Source organism: Neolamprologus multifasciatus, chromosome 13 (assembly GCF_963576455.1).
Source record: "Neolamprologus multifasciatus chromosome 13, fNeoMul1.2, whole genome shotgun sequence".
Lineage (NCBI taxonomy): Eukaryota > Metazoa > Chordata > Actinopteri > Cichliformes > Cichlidae > Neolamprologus > Neolamprologus multifasciatus.
In genome coordinates, this window is record NC_140451.1 from 4523479 (window position 1) to 4545508 (window position 22030).

General features: G+C 40.0%; 1 protein-coding gene across 8 annotated transcripts in view; it reads right to left on the reverse strand.

Annotated features, from left to right (window-relative positions):
- ltbp1 (latent transforming growth factor beta binding protein 1) overlaps positions 1-22030 on the reverse strand; it is a 133821-nt gene that overhangs the window by 111063 nt on the left and 728 nt on the right. For 3 of the 8 annotated variants that reach the window (XM_085183131.1, XM_085183130.1, XM_085183129.1), the window contains exons 1-2: positions 17128-17970; positions 7188-7258 (exon numbers count right to left, since the gene is read on the reverse strand). In XM_085183131.1, coding sequence (XP_085039257.1) covers positions 7188-7258; positions 17128-17477 — 421 coding nt within the window. In that variant the 5' untranslated portion in view covers positions 17478-17970. Of the gene's footprint in view, positions 1-7187; positions 7259-17127; positions 17975-22030 lie in introns of those variants that run through there. The other 5 variants (XM_085183134.1, XM_085183133.1, XM_085183132.1 and 2 more) reach the window with 4 other exon arrangements.

The following is a 22030-nucleotide window of genomic DNA, read 5'->3' on the forward strand; positions in this document are numbered from 1 at the left end:
AATAACTCCATTTACATGACATAAATAGTCCTGCTCAGAATATGAAAGGAGAGGAGAAGCCTCCAAATGAAAATTAAGCCATAATTTAAAAGAAAGGTGCGTAATACCTTCATACATTACAGGCTGTATTCAGCCACAGAGTAGTAAGCAGATCCAGAGGCGACACTTTAAATGTCACACGTATTACTGTGTGGTTGTTTTTTTGGGTGGGAGGGCATTTGCATAATGTTTTCGCCCTATCTGCCATATGAATGAGAATGTGAAGCTACGATCTAAAGAGCGACCTTCCTCTCTGAACCCAACCCTACTGGCCACAAATAAACTGTGGCTGTTGCACAAGGCATGCACAGCTATAAAAAATATTGATTCAGCTGGTGCAAACTATTTAAACCATGTATTTAATACATGGGAATTGTATTCCACAGTTACTCCAAATCTAAAAGAAGGAAATGTATGCCTCACAGCCTATCTCAGTGTAGAAACGGAGAAAAAATACAGCAAAACAAATCACTACTTACCAACTACAATATCCTGCACAGGCAGAAAAACATTAAAGTTTGCTTTGAGGTAGGTATTATCAATCCAAAGATAAACTATTGCTTTGTCAATTGCATCATAACTTCAGCATGTGATTATGAGACCTCCTATGAACAGATTACAGAGACTGCATACCAAACCACCAGAGGAATGTCCCCTATTGGTCATTGTGCTGTGGGTTTGCAGTGCTTCCTGTGCCTGTATAAACAAAAGCAGTCTCTCCACCCACATGCTGCAACTCTTCAAGTCCAAGCTGATATGAGCTGTTAAGCCCAACGCAGACACATCACTGGCAAGCAAACGAATTGTATCCTTTTGATGGGAATAAAAGCAGTAAAAAAAATTTAAAGACTGGTACTAAAGAGACGGTAACATCAACATCCCTCATCTTGGCCATACCCCTTTACCACCACGCAGTGCAGGGCAGCGAGTCGCCTGCTTCTTCTGGGTATGGTGCAAGTGGCTATCTGGACCTATTAATACAGTATTTTTGCAGTATTTCTTTTATACAAAATAGAAAAGCTGCCAGCTCAATGAGATACTAGGAGAAGAAGACCAAGAGGTCCTTAAAACCATCAAGGACTACAGATTTTATGGATATAAGATTGTTGTTGTTTTTAATATCAACATCACAGCACACTGAACAAATAGAAATAATAACACAGTTCCAAATGATTAGAATATATTTTCTAGTGCCTTTAAAAAGGATCCTGAACTGCTCCCATATCTCCTTCTATTCAGTCTCAGTGAGGTGATATAATCACAGAAGCTCTTTTTTTTCTGAAAAGACCTCAACAACCTGCCTGAGATAGGGACTCAAACATTCTCTCGTCTCGTAGCAATTCCCTTTTTAATGTTATTTTTTCATCTTTATCCATCCCATAATCAAGTTAGGACTGCAATGAGTCCTCTTAGTTTTATTCAAAGTCAACCTTCAAATTTTCCTTATAGTTACTTGAAATTTTAACTAATAAAAAAGCAATAACATGATTTTTAAAAACTCATCATTAATGTTTTGGCTATCACCAAAAACAATACTTTTTTTCCTCAAAGTAACTGTATCAAAAGAGGGGATCCATCCAACCATTCTCTTCTGCTTATCCTTTTCAGGGTCACGGGAGTGTGATGTGCTATTGTCAGAAGGTGTGCTGTGCCTCCCAGCACAGCCTCAAGAGCATCATAGGGGTGGTGGAAAAAATCGATACTGTGTAGTATCGTGATATTTTGTTTGTTAATAATGTATCAATACAGGGACAGCGGAATTCGATATTTTGTTACAAAAAAAGTTTTTGTGGACTGGAACATGCTCTGACTTCAGAGCATGTTGATCAGCTCCTTTTTCTGAGCAAGAATCCTGACATTCCTTCACTGTCTAAATGTGTTTAACTTTTTTTATGGCAGCAATAAACATGACAGTTTACTTATTTTAATTTAAGACATGTTTTATTTTAGTTTAAAAAAAAAAAAAAAGTTTAAAACTTTTTTATTTAATGTAAAATTATATTTTGTTTTAATTTACTTTCAAATTCTTCAGTTGCTGAATGGGCTGCATAGTTTTCATAAATTTCATAGTTCAGAATAGCTATAATTGTACCAGATGGTAAGTTGGACTAGACTGTAATACAAACCGTTCAGTTTGTCAACAATAAAACTGAAATGAGAGAAAGACTGAGTGTGAGACTTTGTTATTAGATAAAATTAATATTGGTAAAGTTTACCTTTATGTACAGAATCTGAATATCACAAAATATTTTTAAAAATTGCATTAATATCGTATCGTGCGTTAAGTATTGTGATAATATCGTATCGTGGGATGTATGGTGATTCCCACCTCTAGAGCATCATAGAGCTGTTTTTAACCCATTACAAGGACTGTTATCTGCTCCTTTGTGCAAGAAGGAATGTTTTGAACCCTGTCCTTACAAATTGACTTCTAACAGGTGACTGGTGTGAATCCAATCAGAAACAGACTTCATGAGGGTGTCCTGCAGCCCTCTTGTATGCCCTGTGCTCCCTGCCCGGGACGGTAGAGCAAGACTGGCATTGGACATGAAACACCAGAGTTGGCAGGTCCACCACCCTGTGCTTTTTACAGATGAGAGCAGGCTCACCCTGAGCACATGTGTAAGATATAAAAAGGTGTGGAGAAAGTTATGCTGCCTGCAGCATCATTCAGCATGACTGGTTTGGTGGTGGGTCAGTGACGGTCTGGGGAGGCATCTCCGCTGAGAGCCACAAAGACCTCTACAGGCTAATCAACGGCACCCTGACTGCCATTACATATTAAGATAAAATCCTGGGACCCAGGGTCAAACCTTACGCTAGTGTAGTAGGTCCTGGTTTCCTCCTGGTGTATGAAAATGCCTTGTCTCATGTGGCATGAGAATGCAGGCAGTTCCTGGAGGATTAAGGAAGAGATGCCATGGTCTGGTCCCATGCTCATCTTACCTAAATCCAATGGAAGATTTTTTGGGTGTCTTTGAATTCAGCCCTCTGTAGGTTGATCATTTTCATCAGACAATTTGTGTTTGGTATCCTTTTACTCCTATCACATTACTTAGTCTGTATCAGTATAGATATCCAGCATGATTGTTTCCCCATTAAGATCTGATCTGTTTTTTTTTGTTTTTTAACAGTGTTTTGGCACAAACAGCCCAAACACTGTGGATGGGTCTGGTTCAGTCATTTTAATTAGCAAAGGGGAAGCAGATGGATTTGGGTAGATCCACATCCACAATCAACAAAAGTTAGCATCAGTCTCTCTGACACAGGCAACCAGGAGGTGTTGCATCCAACTTGGGTTTGTTTTGTGTGGCAGCTGTGAAGTTAAATGCAGAAGTTTTCCAACAAGAGTCCACAATACAATACAATACAGACAATACAAAGTTCTCTTTACAGCAACTCTATTCTACATTTACACCAGCATTTTATCTCATTATAGTTAATCTCTCTGTGCTGTCAAGCGTCATTTGTACAGAACCCTCCACAATGTTTAGGACAAAGATGTAATTTTTGTGGCTTTGACTTTCAGCTTTAATTCAAGGGGTTTTAAAATATTTATGCATGAACTGTTTAAGAATTACACCAATTTTTATAAACAATCGCCCATTTTCACTGGTTCAAAATTAACAGCACAACTGACTAAGCAGCAGTTTCATGACAAACAAAGCAGGAATAATATTAGTTGATTCAAAGTGTTGTATTTTATAGCTGTTTTATAGCTTTTTACTGTACTTTTTAATGTAAATTAAAATAAAAGACTCAAAGAGATGTTAGTGAGAGATGTCATCATAAGGCTGAAAAACCCAAATAGACCTATAAGAGAGACAGTAAAAACTTTAGAAGTGGCCAAGTCAACAATCTAGTGCATTGTGGAAAAAATGAATAAATGCATTGATTAGCTCAGAAACACCAAAAGGCCTGAAAGATGACACACAGAAGACAGAAGTGCATGAAGAACAATTATTTCCCTGGTTATAAAAAAAAAACCCCAAAAACTTTTAACCAAGTCAAGAAAGCTCATGAGGAGGCACGTGTACAGTCTACAATCACGAGATGAGCAGAAATACAGAGGCTTACAACAAGGTGCAAACTACTGGTTACATTCAGAACTGAAAGGTCAGATTAGACTTCAACCGTAAAACATTTAAAAGAGCCGGCAGAGTTCTGTAAAAAAAAAAAAAAGTAGAATAAAAACAGGCCACTAGTGTTCATCAATGATGTCCATGTGTTGTAGACTTGAGGCAGACACTGGCTGCAAAGTCAATTTAACCCTTTCTCACATTGTGGTCACTGCAGTGGACAGCTATTCAAAGGCAGTTTTCTTGTCTTTGTGTCAGTGTTGATGGTATACTTGCACATAAACCACTACATTGGACACTAATATGTCACTCCATACTAGGGCTGCCACAAACAATTATTTTGATAGTCGACTAGTCACTGATTATTTTTGCGATTAGTCAACTAATCAGATCATGCATCCATTGAATGTAAAACATACAGCTTATTGCACCAGCAGCATCTGCTCTTATATAACTATCATTAGCTTACAGCTTTAAGTGTGGAATGTGCTAACTAAAAATAAAGACAAGATGATAGTTTATTAAAGTTAAATGAAATTTGCAGATTGTTTCGTAAACTCAGCCGTCTGCTCCTTGCTATCTAAAATATAACGGGACACCGGAGTAAATTCTGGAGCATCTCACACTTCTGATAATCAGCTGTCTGCTTGACGTTTGTTCAGCTGTGTAAAAACTATAACTTTAATCTCAGCCAAACCGATTTACTCAGGAACAAATAAAATACTGAAAAAGTCAAACAATAAAATTTTCTAATAAATTATCTAAATGACTTATATATCATGTTTCCTGAGTAGCGAAAGACGGCGGTGGGTTTGAAAACGATTTGCCGGGAGTCCGGTGTTCTCACCAGCTCTAGTGAGCCTGTAACCCCAGCTAGCTAACCAGCTAGCGGGTAACAGACGTCTCCGGAAACATCGGAGCGCTTTTGAAAATATGTGGTGTCTTCATAAACTGAGCAGATATTTGAGGTTTACACAGTTACATTCTCGCCTGAAAATATGTTAAACGTTTATTTTGTGACCCAGAAAGAATAATAAGAGTAACATTAAAATTAACTAGCTGCCGCCATTGTTGACAACTGAGCTGGGCCGTGCTATGAATTCTGGGACACAGTTTCAGCTGGCATCCTTGTACATGCAGTGCTGCCATCTTCTGTTTCAGTCCGTTATTACACTCTTAAATCCTACTACTTATTCCTGCGTCTTTTGTGATCTTACAAAGCTTCAAACGACGCGTCGACTATTAAATTAGTCGTCGACGATTTTGTTAGTCGACGTAATCGTGACTAATCGACTAATCGTGGCAGCCCTACTCCATACCCTGCCATCCACTGGTCGTTTAATGTTACTATAGATGTATGACATGTTTCATTGTAATTATTGTTATTTAACCCTTTCATGCATGAATTATGATAACCTCAATCAGGATTTTTTCTTAAGTATTTTATTAATCTTTTCATGCCTAAAGATTAATAAAAATACTTAAGAAAAAAAGTCCTGATTGCGGTTGTCATAAATTCTCATCTTTTCTCAGCATGTCACGTAAGGCCATTTGTCACATGCTGCCTACGTCTCACCATTAAGTACAACTGCTCTTTAAACATCTGGACCACAGCAATGCTGGCTGCTGACAGAAATACTTTCCCACTTTAGAGGTCTAAAGATAGTTTTAGGTTGGTTGGTTTTAGGAAGTTTGTGGGGAAATTGTGGCATTAGTCACAAGTTCATCAGCCAGGAGAGTGTGGTTTGCCTCCCACTTGGACCTTTGTGTTATGCTCTTGGTTTTGCTTTTTTCCCACTTATTAATTAATTTCTATTTATTTATATATTTTTTATTTTTGCTTTAACTTGCTTTTTAGTTTTAGGCACTAACAAATAGTTGTAGGCACTTAAAGGTCAGGGTTAAGAAAAGGGTTAGGGCCCACAGCCCCCCACAACTTTGAAAAATGATGAGTTGTCAAAGCTTCATAGGTAATCCACTGCTGCCAAAAGACACGTTGTCTGTTTTGTCAAAAAGCAGAAGCTTTGAAAGTATGTTTTAAAGGACGCCAGAGGCAAACACAGGGAGAGTCGTTCAACGGGACCACGTGGGGATGCTCTACAGAGAAAACAACCTTCTTTCCCAACTACAACTGATGGGCACAACACTGGAGAAAAGCTGTTTACTTCCAGAATAATGAGTGAGTTATCCAAATAAGAAAATGCCTGAACAATGTTTCTGAGCCAAGAGACACAGTCCATTTCAAATCTGTTTCTCTTTCACTCTGACTCATGTTCTCCCCAGTTGGACGGTACAATAATAACCTCCTCATGACTCTGCAGACAGCAATTTAAAAATGTAAAACATCCAGACACTACGACTCATTCACGAGATGCATGTTCTCCTTGGGAAAAGAATTAAACGAGAAGCCGGCAGATAAAAGACGGAGAGAATTGCAGAGGAAAAACAACGCATGGATGGATGGAAACAACAATGGGAGCTGCTGCGACTGACTGCTAGCGATATGGGGAAAAAATACAAGGCACACTGTTGACTGGGAGATCTTCCTCGCTACCACCAAGTACTTGCTCATCAGGCAGTGCTTTCGATTTCTTTCCTGGCCACGTTCCACGACCACACAATTGTTTATACCATCAAAGCACCAAATGAGGGAATATCTTTTAGAATAATGGTATTATTTTACGCCAGAGCTCCATTTAATCAAAGAATCCATGTCAAGATACCCTGAAGCTTTTCTGGTGACTTTTTCTAACACTGCAAACGGGTATATTTTCATAACTCTGAGTATACGTAGGAAAAACACACTTTATATTGTCTTTGCTTTAAAATGTTGCCCATCTGTAGTTCATCTACACAATGCCCATCTACATAATTACAGAACATCAGTTTTTGCTTTGTTAAGTATCCCATCTTTGTGAAAGAAAATGATTTTAGAACTTCTGCAGGAGCCGGACCAGAAGAAGAATGAGAGACAGTTGCAGCACGGCATCTAGTGCTCTTACGTAGCCTGGAGTAGCAGTTTTAATGTAAAGCTGCTATTGTGCTGAAAGGAGTTTAGTACAAACTTACGCATCGTGCACCGCTGTGATCCCTGAGATTTACTCCAGCCGTGACAGCACTGCCCTCCACAGACATTCACCCTGCAAAACCAAACAAGAAAAGGCAGATAAAACAACTAGAACCATAGAAAGCCAGTTAACGTACATGCTGGCACATAACTTGCTGCTATCCCAGCATCACCTCTTTTTCTACATTCTTGCACCTAAACACGTGTGTAATTTGGCAGTCTGGTCTTGTCTTCAAATTTCTTTAGAGTCAGATTTAAATAAAGAAATGGAGCATATTCATCTTTATTTGAATTTTTAACACCTAAAAGTTTGATCTTCATGTACATGTTCCATCATAGTTAGGCAGATGTTTTCCAGACTTAAATGCTCACAGAGGGCTTGAGACGTGGTTTGGCCTCGTGACATTAAGTATGACTGGAAAGGCAAGAATTGTCTGTAAAACAGTGTTTATTGTGGTAAGTTTGTTACACTTAAAAAGCGAACTTGAATCTTAAAAAGATTCACACAGACTTGGTTAAGTCAAGCTGTAGGAACTGAATCAGCTAGAGTTTCCAACAAACATCATCAACAAGGAGAGTGGGTAGGTGATGAAGTTAGTCTTAACCTCTTGAGGAGTTTGAGACACATGGCAGAAGCTTCAAAACAGGATCAAACTGCACTGAGCCATATATATTTGACAGCTGTCACAAGTTATTTGCTGTAATTTCATACACAGACGAATTACTATTCACCCTTTGAGGTGCAAGTCTTGACTGACGATAAGTAATCCTTACCCTAAAGCTATGATTTAAAGATAAATAAAAAAAGACATTTTAGAAAAAAAACTGCAATAATTTCATAGAAAAAAAACTCACATTTTTTGTGTTTTGTAACGTTTTAAAGGTACGTGTCATAACTAATGCTGACTTTAATCTTATAGGAACCAGAGGTGTACTCGAGTCACATGACTTGGACTCGAGTCAGACTCGAGTCATTAATTTTATGACTTTAAACTTGACTTGAAAAAATGTTCTAAAACTTGTGACTTGACTTGGACTTTTACACCAATGACCTGGGACTTGAATTGGACTTGAACCGGTTTACTTGAAAAGACTTGATATTTCACCCCAAATCTAAAATTTAACACGCATATTATATAGAAAGTGTGCACCATTAATTCAATTCATTCATTCATTTATTCCAACCACACTCCGTGCGTATGTGTGCGTGAGCTGTAGCACAGTCAATCAAATTAACCAGATTTTTTTAAGAAAAAAAAAACGCTCAAAAATGCTGCAAGGAGTTATTTTTTTCAGGTACATAAACTATGAAGTAGTCAACAAAAAACCGAAATGCAATATGCAAAACATGCAAGCAGAGAATCACAGACAGAAATGGAACAACTTCCAACTTTGTCCGACAGTTGAAGTTGCATAAAGAACGATAGGTTTCCTTTTGCTACGATGAGATAGCTGACTTCATCTAACTAGCAAATGTTGTCCAGGCTACGTTGATGTTGGTTTATACTGCTTGGTTTTAATGTGTATAATGTTTTTGTCATGCTATTTTAAAGCCGGTCCTACAAGCGCATCCAAGAATAACATGCAGCTTATCTCAGAATTGTCTGTGAAAATTATTCTAGGAGCGAAGTTTAATTGAGCTGCATCTTATAGAGGTGCAATTTCACAATTTGTTGTGTATATTTTCTAAGTTCACTATTTCGTCATGTGTTGAGAAAAACACAGATTTAAAAATCACATGGTCTCATATTTACATTTAGCATAACTGCAACATTCTTTTTTCTTTTTTTTAAGACTCGAAAGGACTTGAAATTCAAAGTTTCAGACTTGTGACTTTACTCGGGCTTTTACACCAGTGACTTGAGACTTGACTCTGACTTGCCTGACATTATTTGAGACTTGCAAAACAATGACTTGGTCCCACCTCTGATAGGAACTCAGAGATAGACAGGAGATAGACACCATATCTCTGTTCTATCATCAAAGACGATATGACATAGCAGGACATTAAGATTGCACAAGCTAACTGCCATAGTAACAAATTGAGTGTATTAATTAAGAATGATGTTTTCACTACCTTAACTGCTACTTTCAGATATTTGGACCAGACTACAGTAATTCTATGAACAGAAGAAATGAGGCCAACAAATGGCACAACTCTGATCTCTTTACTGTGAAAGAACATTTCCAAAGTCAGTCAGTCTTCTAGGCTGTTTACATCCCTCTGCTAACTAACTGCATACATCATCTTGCTGTAACTGACGACTATCCTGCAACTAGGAAATAATTTGTACTTCCTGACCTCGCTTTCTGTCATTTGTGGAAAATGTATTTGAACCTGTTGACATCAATGCAACAATTTGTTGGGAGAGAGTGAGATAGTGTGTTTGCTCAGGGATGACGTGGCAGAAAGGGCCCAAAAAATATCTGCACTGAGGTCACTCCAGTCTATGAGTGTGCAGTGTCGATCTTTGTTTTTCGTTTTTTTACTGAAAATCACGCAATTACGTCAATACCAATAAAACACCTGAAGTTTATTTGCTTGTTGTGTATTATGTAAAGGTGATATGTCTTTTTTGTATTTTGCAAGTGTATTCATTAGTTTTCTCCTTGGCAATGGAGAGTCTTTTCCAGCTGACTGTGTTAGCAGTTCTGCGGGAATCCCAGAGGAGGCATGGAGGAGACGCTGGGATTTCAGAGCAAGAGCAGTTCCCGTGACAGTCATGGGGTAACTCTTCACTGATAACTTGTCTCTAGTATCCAGGGAAGAGATACCAGATGACATGGAGAGTGCAGCTTCAGTGCTGAAGGAAACTAACAAGAAGGTGTTCGATATATCCTCTGGACAGAGAAAAGAGGATAAGAAGAGGTGGTAGTGGAATGAAGAAGTGTAGGAAAGTATCCAAATTAAATGATTAGGAAAAAAAGTGGGGAGATGAAGAAAGTAGACAAGAGAACTGGGAGGGTAGGCATATGCCAAAGAGAGAGGTTTAAAGACAGATGGAAAGATGAACATTTAAGGAATAGAGATAGTCAAGGTAGATGAGTTAAATTACCCAGAGGTTAAAAGAGTGCAGGCAGGGTGGAGTGGGCCAAGACGAGTCTTAGCTGATTTTTGACATAAGGACAGCAGCAAAGGGGAACAGGAAGATTTACAAGATGGTAATGAGACCTGTTGTTATGTATGTTTTGGAGTTGGTGGCACTGACAAAACAACAGGAGGCCAAGCTGGAGGTGGTAGAGTTGAAGATGCTACGATTTCCTTTGTCAGTGAGTAGAAGCGACAGGATTAGATACGAGTACATCAGATGAACAGCTCAGGTTCAGCAAAGTTAAACAGGCAAGGTTAAGATGGTTTGGAATGAGGGGTATACTGGTTATACTGGACAAGAACTTTGAATATGGAAGTGCCAGGCAGGAGAAAAAAGGAAGATCTCAGAGGATGTAGTGAAGGAGGACATACAGTGGGCTGTGTGACAGAGGAGTCACAGGGATAGGATGAAATGGAGGTTTGTGATCTCTTATTCTGTTTTCACACTCTTTTCCCTCCTCTGAGGGAGACGTAGCCATCGAGGACAGCAGAGGGTTTTAAAGTTCAGCTGAAAAGTCCTGACCCATTCACACATACTGCCAGTGCTGTTTTGCCTTGCATCACATTGTCAGTGACTGCAGACTAATGTGTGTGAAAACTATAACCACTCTTTGCAGTACTTGACCCCAGAGAATGGGGGAGGGGTTTTCATGCGCTCTTAAGAAGCTCCAACATGAGTCAGCTCTGAAAGAGCTCTGCTTAAGCATTAGTCTATTCTTCCCCATAATTTAGTCAAAAACGGTTTTCAAATCTATCAACACACACTCATGTATAGCACAGGAACAAGGCGTTCCTGTAAATTATAACTGCAGGAACAGAAACACACTTACAGACCCTATTTTGTAACCAAATCAGGTTATGGAGACACTTCGTACGTTGACACACACTTGCAGCCTTGTGTATTCTGGTAAAAATTCAGGCTCTTTTCCTTTTGGTAGGGGTGACAGAAATTCACAGCTGAATTTTATTCACTGATTACACATCCCAACATTTTGCCAGGCCACAGAGTGAGCAGCTGAAGCCAGGCGGCGAGACCACACACAGACTGGTGGATTTGTGTTCCCGTACTGGTCGCTTTCCCTCTTTTCATTCTAACCAAAGATTCCTGAGGACACAACTAAACTACTCTACATGTTTAAGCCAACAAACAAACAGATTGAAATCAGCTCCTTCAGCCACTGGTCTGCAGTTTTAATGACTCATGCTTGGCTGGAAACACGCAAGCTTAACGTTGTAGGTTACTTTGCATGTATTTGTGCAACGTTTTGTTGTTTAAGTCACAGATCTGCTTTTCAAACTGTGGTTTGACTTTACTGATTACTTGAAGTTCAGTTCACACACCAAGCTGCTGGAATGCACACAGAATGTGGTTTTGGCAGTGTCCTGTTAAAAGTCCTTCCCTGAAAGAGACACTGTACAGATGGCAGCATCTGTCCTAATGACCCCCAAACCATCAACACCACCATAGAAGATGGATATTTTACACTGATAACAACTTCCAGTTGCCTCCAATTTTCTGCCTGTTGTCTAAATATCCTCCAGTGCTGGTTTTCATTCTTGTCCCTTGCACATAAAGATTTCTTCAGTTTCACTAAAAGACATGAAATCCCTAAATGCTTTTCAGTTTTATGTTGTTTGCACTTACAATCTTTCACAGAGTGGTGATACCCTCGCAAACTGTTTTCTGAAAGACTGGATGAATTATCTTTTTGCAGCCTGTAAAAACCTGCTGCTGGAAGGCTACTGCAGGGGCCCAGGCTTGAATTTGCCCTGGGCTTTTTCCTGTGTGTTGTTTCCCTTGCACTCCCTCCCTGCTTTCCTGTCTGTTCTACTGTCCTGTCCAAAATAAAGCCATGTTTAGTGCAACCTGTTGCTAGCTTCAACGTCAAAAGAGGGACATTTGTTTTTTTCACCACTGTGGACCCTGTCTCTCTCACCAAGTGACAGCCGGGACAGACTCCAACCCCCTGCTACCCTGTCCTGGATGGATGTTCTTACAGGTTAATTTGTCACTCATTTTGTGTGTTGTAGTAAAAAATGTTAAGATTTGGTACTACACTCTAGAGATAAATTTCATTTCAATTCAAATCAGTTCAGTGTTATTTATATAACAGCAAATCACAATAACAGTGGCCTCAAAGTGCTTTCTAAGGTCAAGACCCTACAATATCCTGGTACTCGGTGAATAACAAGAACACTGTCCTTTGGCAAATAAGATACAGACCACATCCAGGTCCCATTTAGATGTCACTACTTAAAAATCCCCACACAGAAAAGGGCAGGGTCTACATAAATGTATGAAGATTTTGTTGTTCATGCTAAATCAGCCCCAGGAGTCAACCATTAAAAAGCCATCAGTCATGGTACAGACTAATTAGACCCAGTCCACAAAGACCCACAGTTTTATCCGGACAAAGAATGACAACAATATGAGGTATCATGAGAAGCACGTCCAAGGGCACAACTCCCCTTGCTCACTAGCAAAGTCCAATCAGAACAGATGTTGGCAGACATGAATACAGCACGGAAAGTGAGCGCTCAGGTTTCACTGACAGTAATCTTAGAAGCACCTGGGTATAAAATCAAGAATGGATGATGAGAACGCTCCGACATGGAGAAGAAGCCTGGAAGCCAGAATCACGAGATTCTGATGAGAATCAAAATGAGAGACGGGTCCTGAATGAATAAGAGGTACAACAAGTTGTACAAAAAGGCAGACCCAGCTAGAACTGAAACTGAGCAACACTGGAAGAATATCTGTGAGAAAGGCATTACACACGACCAACACAAAGTGCTTGGTGGACCTAGGAGCAGACCACAGCAACCTCCCAGAACAAGAAGTGGTCAACATCACAATAGCAGACATCCGACAAAGAGACTCCAGATCAACACCAGGGCACAGCTCAGAAGGGCAATGGAAGTAATTGCAGTGTGTCAAAGCACCAGTAATTGGTTGATAGAGCAATACAGCAGAACTTTAACACCTGATTTGAATTGGCTCCAAGAAACCCTACGACTCAATGCCCTGCACGTGGCTCCTGGAGAGCAACTTTTTGTACAACAAGTTGTACAAAAAGGCAGACCCAGCTAGAACTGAAACTGAGCAACACTGGAAGAATATCTGTGAGAAAGGCATTACACACGACCAACACAAAGTGCTTGGTGAACCTAGGAGCAGACCACAGCAACCTCCCAGAACAAGAAGTGGTCAACATCACAATAGCAGACATCCGACAAAGAGACTCCAGATCAACACCAGGGCACAGCTCAGAAGGGCAATGGAAGTAATTGCAGTGTGTCAAAGCACCAGTAATTGGTTGATAGAGCAATACAGCAGAACTTTAACACCTGATTTGAATTGGCTCCAAGAAACCCTACGACTCAATGCCCTGCACGTGGCTCCTGGAGAGCTTGTGTTAAAAACATTCATCAGGTGTTCAGTGGAACAGTGGAAAACAACACTGATTCCAAGGCAATCACACAAGTCACCATCAAGTCACCATCATACACACTTGATGGTGACTTGATGGCCCACTGCTGCTCTGCATAGAACTAAGCCAGCTCATCACTAAGAGTGGATACAGAGGCAGGCATCATGTAGTGGCCATCAGCCACCTCCTGTACCTATAGGTACCTGTATAGGTATCCCCTTAGAACATAGGTGTCAAACTCTGGCCCGCGGGCCAAATTTGGCCCACAGCCTAATTACATTTGGCCCGCGAAGCCATACCAAATTACTATTAGAGCTGGCCTACTGGTATTATACAGCTAATATATATATTGTTTAGTATTAAGCTTTGCTTGTTCCATATTCAGTTTTTCAGCAAAATGTGTTTGAGTCCATAAGAAAAGATTCATTCTTATATCTGGAGGAATAAATATATTTCAATAAATATTAACGTTAGCCCGCGACTTTGTTCCAGTTTTGAATTTTGGCCCACTGTCTATTTGAGTTTGACACCCCTGCCTTAGAAGGACTGTTTACTAGAGAGCTACCAAGTGTACCCATATGGAAAAGCAATAGTAAAAACTTATAAAAGACTTGCATAAGATGTGGCCTACTTCATATAGTGAATCATATAAGACAGCAGTCCCCAACCCCCGGGCCTTGGACCGGTACCGGTCCGTGAGTCGTTTGGTACCGGGCCGCGAGAGTTGAGGCTCAGGTGTGAAATGTATGGTTTTCAGGGTTTTTAATCGGTTTTCAGCGTTATTTTATCGTTTTGATCGTTAACTCGGTTTTTCCAGGGTCTTTTCACGTGTGTTATGAATAAATCTTCTTTTTTTCAGTACCGGTACTAGTTTCATTCTGTTGTATGACACGACACATTAAAGGCCGGTCCGTGAAAATATTGTCGGGCATAAACCGGTCCGTGGCACAAAAAAGGTTGGAGACCGCTGATATAAGGCTTATATGATTTACTCATGAAAGTGGCCACTTTCTCATTACTTTCATATATTGTTTTAGTAAGTATCCAAAACATACAAGTTTCATTTATATAATTTTTAAAGGGATCTTATATCTGTTTTCACTCTTGTATGCTTTTCATACAAGTTTTACACAGATACAAACTTTATAAGATTTATATATATCTTTTCCATATGGGTATTTCTTTTAATCAAATCCAATTTCCAATTTTTTGCTGACTATTCACTGTGTGAATAGTGATTTTTGTAGATTCTGAGTTTTTCTCTAAGAGCTCTAATTGACGGCATATACAAACAAAAAACAACTTTTCATTAATACGAAATATAATTTTCATTAAAAAATTATTCAACTTTACATTTTATTTCTCCGAAACAGCAGTAGGTCACAGGATCTTCCCTCACTAATAAAAAACTGAAAATCAATTTCTCTGGTACTGGGAAGAGCTACAAATAGTTACCTGTGAAGGTGACTGTACATCCAGTATGAGCTCATATAGTTAACCTTACAAAACAATACCAGGAACAACAGATTTATATCACAAAACAAACGTCCATTACTTATATCAGGACCTTTTCTCTTTTTCACTGGTCTTTTCTGAATAACTGCTTTGAATTTTTTGCTCATAATAAGACTGCTAGCTTGTGGCTTCTGGCCTTCATGGTTAGCAGATCTCAAACCCACCGAAACCTCATGGAGGCTGTAGCAGGTCACCTATGAATGTACAAGTTGTGAAAAGCACTTTGAATGCTCACATAGAGTAGAAAAGTGCTTTATAAGAACGAGAATTAAGAAATTACCTCTATGTCTCTACCACCATCAAAACATCACATGAAGGAAAAGATTTGTAAGAGAAACTTGGAGTGTCAATACTAACATACAGCAAATGGACTGGTTCTCATACAGTATTGGGCTTTTCCAGTCTACCTGAGCACTCACTTTACTACATGCCTTAGTCACACATTCACTTCTTTCTATGCTTAAGTGCTTTCTATCTAACATTTACACTCCAGTGGATGTATCAGAAAGCAACGGATATTTGGCCTGGACTGGAGCAGCCTGGGATCAAACCACCAACCTGCTCTACCTCCTCAGCTACAGCCACCCCAAGTAGCATTGAATCTGCTCTTGCAGCACATGCTCAACACCATACAAACATGTATGTTCATTGCACCTTTAGTTGTGTCAGTTTTATACTGAAAAACAATTACTACAAAATTGCTTTGTGATTCTGTAGGAGTACTGCATCGTTAGTGCAGGCAGGCCGAGAAGTCAAACTCAGCCACAATCTCAGATCTCTATGCGAGTCCACATTCAGTGTTTGCTCAGCTGATACCCTTCTACAACTGGTAAATCTCATAGTGCATGCTATTTAGGCAGCTTTAGCCTGGCCATACTTGCTTTGAATGTGCAAGCCACTTTCCAACCCCCTCTTCCATTTCCTGCTGGTTCAGACATAATCAGTGTCATCACTGTTGTAAGTGGTGCCTGCTCTGTGCTAATGCTCTTCTCCTTGGATGCAATCCAGATATTCAGCTGTAATAGCAGGCAAGTCAATGAAGAGTGCCATACCACCAAATACAAATTACTGTGGATAAATACTGTACTACAACTTACCTGAAATTCATTTAAACTGATCGTGACCTATTAAACAGTTAATACAAATGAGTAGGTCTAGTGTAGCTAAGACAACTCTTGTTCTTATTTAGTATTGTTATTCAATAACAACCTTTACAACCTTGATTAAAGAGTCACAAAGAAATTATATGAGGTCTCTGCCAATAAGAATGATGAGAAAGTGCAACTTGTAAAGCAAACTAACAGGAGCAGGGTCAGTCAACTTCACCCTGAAGAGGAGAGGCCTAACAAGGCATGACTGGAAGAAACACACCTGTGTGGATATTCCAATGTTGTTCCTTTGCAACATCGCGAGCCTACACTTAGAGCAACAAAGTGCAGCACGGATTCAGTCACATTCTAACTCTGAAAATAGTCTCAGTTACTGTTATCTGTCGCTGTCTGAAGAGTCATGTGTTAGCCAGCTAATTTTATTGGGCAACATCATCGGTAATCATTTAATCCACTGGCCTACTTGGTCCATTAGGCGGGTTAAACGGTGTTTGGCCTGCGCATTAAGAGAGCACCCAAACTCAAATACACACTGTCAGCTCCTGATAGCGTTAAACAAAAGTCAGCACCTGATGATTGAGGTGTGCTCCTGTACACAGGAGAGAGCCGCTTCATGCACAATTGCACAATAAAGTTATGCATACCATTCAGATAGCGCTGTAATATAACCTATAGGTGTCTCATTTTTCTGCTTTTCTGAACTATTTGCTTTAACATAAAAGTTTACAAAAAGTCACGAAATCCATTCCCCGCTAGCAAACCCTGTTTCCCTCTTGACACGGTGCCAGTCTCTTACCCGGACAGCTTCAGGAGCTGCTTCTGGCTCTGTTCCTGCCGGACTGCCGGCTGCTGCTGCTGCGGGGCTGACGCCGCTTGCTTCCCCATCCTGCGGCTCCGGACCTGGCCGCCAAAGTTGGCTGTGAGCTCCACATTATACGTGTGCGGTTGCCCCGACAGGCCGTGAAGACTCGAGATGGAGCTGACTCGCACCCCGCCGTTGGCTCCGGCCGTCCCGGGCCCCGGCCCGGGCTGCAGTACGTACAGCCTCCTGAAGCCGCTCTGGCTCTGCTGCCGCTCCGGTGACACACAAACCGTGAAGAGAAACATCCCAAAGGAAAGGAAAAACCCCAAATATATCCGAGCCATATCCACACACAATGAAGAAGTAGAGATAAAAGTTTGCAAGGGGGGGAAAGGGTCCAGATTCTGTTCTGTAAAGAAAAAACTCCTCACTTCTTACGAGTAAGAAAAACGTGTGTATTCCTCACCATATTCTTGTAGATACGGAATTCCAACCATCAGAATGAGCTAACTTAGCCCTGACAAATTAAAGAGAAATTGTAGCGTTGAAATGTTCCTCGGCTGTAGGCTCCTCTGTCTCCCTGTAGCGCTGAGGCTGTGCGGGCTGCAGCGGGTTTCTCTCAGCCTGTTTGACTTGAGTCAGGAGAGCCCGAGAACTCCAAAAAGTTCCTCCGTTGGAGGTGAACGGTGTCAGCAGCGCGAGCAGCCTGCCTCCAGACGTGACGTCAGGAGGGGGGAGTCTACACGCTAACCCCGAGAACGTTTGCTTCGAGTTTCTCGGGGCCCAAGTTTGTCAGGGGACTCAAACCGAAGCCCCCACCCACACACAGACTCACTGACTGACCCACCTCAACACCCACACACATTCTCCAGTTAGGCCTCTCTAAGAACATAATGACTTCCAGTTTAAATGACTAAAGTCTAAAATAAACAAGCAGACTGTGTTCCACAAATATTACACATGTTAACTGAGTCATCTCTCAGCAGGTGGCACTGATGGAGACCAGATTAGTAATTATTAAACTATTTTTATATCTTTCAGTGTTTCTCACTTGATTAGCTCCATGACCAAGCCATAAAAAATGTAGTCTGGATAAATCTGGATTTGGAAATCCCCTCTTTGTGCTGTCCATGATCAAATAAGCTGTTACTTTCTCACGGTGTTCCCCCCAACAACACACACACACACACACACACACACACACACACACACACACACACACACACACACTGTGTAGGTTAAAGAATAATATATAGAACATATAATAACATATACAATAATTATTATATCTAACATTACTAGTTTTTTCTCTCTCTACACTAAATGATACAAATGTTGTATTGCTTGACCAGTATAAATATTAATTATCATTTAATTAATGATACTATATATATAGCAGACTAGGTCCTAGTGTACTTGGAGATGTAAATTGCAATTTTGTTGTGCAGTCCCACAACAAATTGTATTTGGTTTACTTCACTTGTATACTGGCTTATGTAAAAGCAGTGTCCGTAAAACATATGCAGCTGATGTGCAGACTCTAACACTCACCTCACTAATGGTTAAAAAACAAAAAACAACACTTTCAACTGTGAATCATTAGTTGATTCCCTAAAGTGAACCTCAGACATGAAAACTTTGAGACTCATAATGGACTGCTGGACTGAGGAAAATATTTCCAAGAAGAACTCACAGGAAAACAGCACAAAGGATATCTTCTTGTTTCTTTGTTCCTGCACAGCTTTTAATGCGGGGATAAAATACATGGAAAATGTGATCCACGTGATAGCCTGGTTCTAGAACCAGAGCTTTTTTTGTTGTTGGAAAGCAGATTCCTAAAGACGAATATTGAGGCTACAACCAAGCTTAGCCCTGGCTGTTGGGAATCTCTGTGTACGGGTCTGTTCCCATCTTAGAAATATAAGCAATCCTCACAATTTTTGTACATTTATTCAAGCTTAATGCTTCTTCACATCCTGCAACAACAATTTTGGCAATAAAAAGATAATGTTGTCTGACTGTAGTTATAAAGTTTAATTCTGAATTTGTTAATGTAGACTTGAATATGTCCATGTCAGTCGTAGTTACTGTTTATTGCTATTTATGACACATAAAAGAAACTTTTTTGTTACAGGTCATGAAAAATATAGTCAAGTCAACATTGTCAGCCACCAGTAGGTGGCCTCTCTTTCTGTTGCCCCACCCAGTGTTGTGTCCAGTGTCGTTTCCACATTTTCAGTGTCTTCTCTTTTTACTTCAGGTGGTCTTTTAGAACAAGACTCTGTACACACTACACATCTGTAGCCAAAAGCTTCCCTTGCTTCTTCTCCATTGTTCAAATCTTTTTGTTCTTGTAAATTTCCGCAGAAGCATCACAAAAAACATTATCCATCTAACGTTTTAGCCTTGAAAGGCTAAAACTAGTTGTAGCCTTTCAAGAGCCTAGTCTTCAAATCATGTGACTAAAAACACGATTTATGACACACTTTTTTTTATGTGAGAGGGTGTCTGACTGTTTATGGTCTTTTTGTCTATGGGAGGTATTATTGTCAAATCTACTCATTTCCATGCAAATATATCCATCCATCCAACCATCCATGCAAATATAAAACATTAAATACATGTCAATTCCTGACTGGTTGAAGACTTTAATAATTTCCCCAGTATCTGCTTTCTTAGGTAAAGTCCTAAAGTGTACCTAAGCCTTGTATGGTGTGTGACTTGTTCTATACTTTGCGTCTGTAAAAGCTGTGTGACATCACCTTCAGACATTAGCTTCATGAAAAAATGTAGAAAGAGTCAGACAGTTGCACCAGACCTAACAAAACGCATGTGCTCTGCTGTGGATCAAGGTAATGGACACGTTCCATAAAGAGAAAAGTGAACATCAGCAGACACACATCTGGTTTGGAGAAATTCCATGCACATAGCTGTCTGACAGGTGTAATGCTGTAAATTCAGATATATTCCAAATGTTGTTATCAACTCCTTCTATGCACATGTAGTAGATCATATCTGGATTCAGTCCACCTACTGTGATCTTTGAGTCAGAAAGTATGTGTGTGTTTGAAAAAAAAAAAGACTTGCTTATCGAGCAGCCTCTTTTTATACTAACAGCTGCATTAGTCAGACTTATATTTAACCTGGCATAATTTGTATTCATTCTGTCAAGATAAATATTGTCCTTAACAATGTTGTGGGGATGATTTCTTTTCCACAGAATGCTAGATGGAAGTGACAGCATTTATTTCCCCCCAGTTTGTCTCCATGATGGCATTTCTGTCTGACTGTTACAATAAATGATCCCAACCATAACATATGATGCAGAAACAACTGAGCATCACGTTGGGCCAGAAAAGCATCCCCCAAATGAAAATGCACGTTTGAATTGTGTAAACTTCTGTGATATTAAACTGGTCCGTTAAGTAGCAGAGGCGTTGTTAATCAGTTTTGTGACCATGCTAGCTTGTTTTTAGCACTCTAGTGCCAGAACTCACTAACATGCTTACTGGATAATAACATGTTGTTCAGAAAGACCTTACAGATATAATTGGACAAGTTTTCTATATTCCTGCTACAATAAAAATCTCTGTGCTGTCTTTAAGCTGGCCTTTTCTAGCTACTGCAAGGATTTCTTGTTGACAGCCAGTGTGATGCACTGAGGCTTCCACCCCAAACTCAGCACTCTGAGGCTGTGAAGGGATTTCAGACAGTAAATGAACTGAGGGGCTGCAACAAGGCCCGATATACTTTGGTAGATTCCAGGAATTAAAATATTTAACCCAAAGCTAGAAGAATATATTCCCCTTGAAGGCACAAGGGGGAATTAATTTATTTCATGTGCACAAATGCCCACAACCACTCCCTTAAGTGCACCATTTTCCACCACATCACACCAGTGGACACACAAAGTTGTGGGTGTAACATGATTTCATTATTAACTGATTCCACAAAAATTATAGCAAGGCTGATTTCTTTCATCTATTGCTACATCTGATTGCAGACGTCTTCTGCTTGCTTTGGTGGCATGAGAAAGTTTCACATGTTTTACCAAAAGATTTTCCACAACACTGAAAGGTGATACTCAACAGAACCCAGAAACACTCGAACTACATGTTTGAGAAAGAGGGTGGAGGCCATACTGTAGAAGTTGTTTGCCAAAACCAGTGGAAAAGGTTTGAGTGATGAGTTATAGCCATGATTTCATGATTGTCTTTTTCATCCAAATACTGTTTTCTTAGTTCCTTCTCGCAAGGATGTGACAGAAAGATCTGAGGAAGGGATGCAAGGACAACCATTCAACTTCATCCAGATGTCTGTTGAGTGGAGGTGGGGAGGTCATTTTTGATTATTATCACCATGGAAACACATGCAGTAACAGGTTCATTTGAACTTATCTCTTATGGCCTCACAACGAAGGACTGATTCTTATATAGCGCTTTTCTACTCTCCTGGAGCTCAAAGCACTGTATACAACATGCCACATTCACTGACTCTAAACTGAGTGCTTTTCTAACAACATTCACACTCTGATGGATGCATCGTAGAGCAACTTGGGCTTAGTATCTTGCCCATGCAGACTGGAGGAGCCAGGGATCGAACCACCAACCTTCCGATCAGTAGGTGACCTGCGCTACCTCCTGAGCTTCAGCCACACCACTGTAGTACATGTACAATAGTTAGGCTGCCATAAACCCAATGTGTATTAGAATCAGAATACTTTATTAATCCCGAAGGAAATTAGGGATTTTAGTGTATTTAGCCTTGCTAAACATAAAGACAACTGCAATGTGTATAAGAACGGAACAAACAGCCCATCAAGCACATTTCCTAGCAGACTGACCAGACAGGGTCAGCATACCAAACAAGCACACTCATTTACAGAATTTCTTAAACC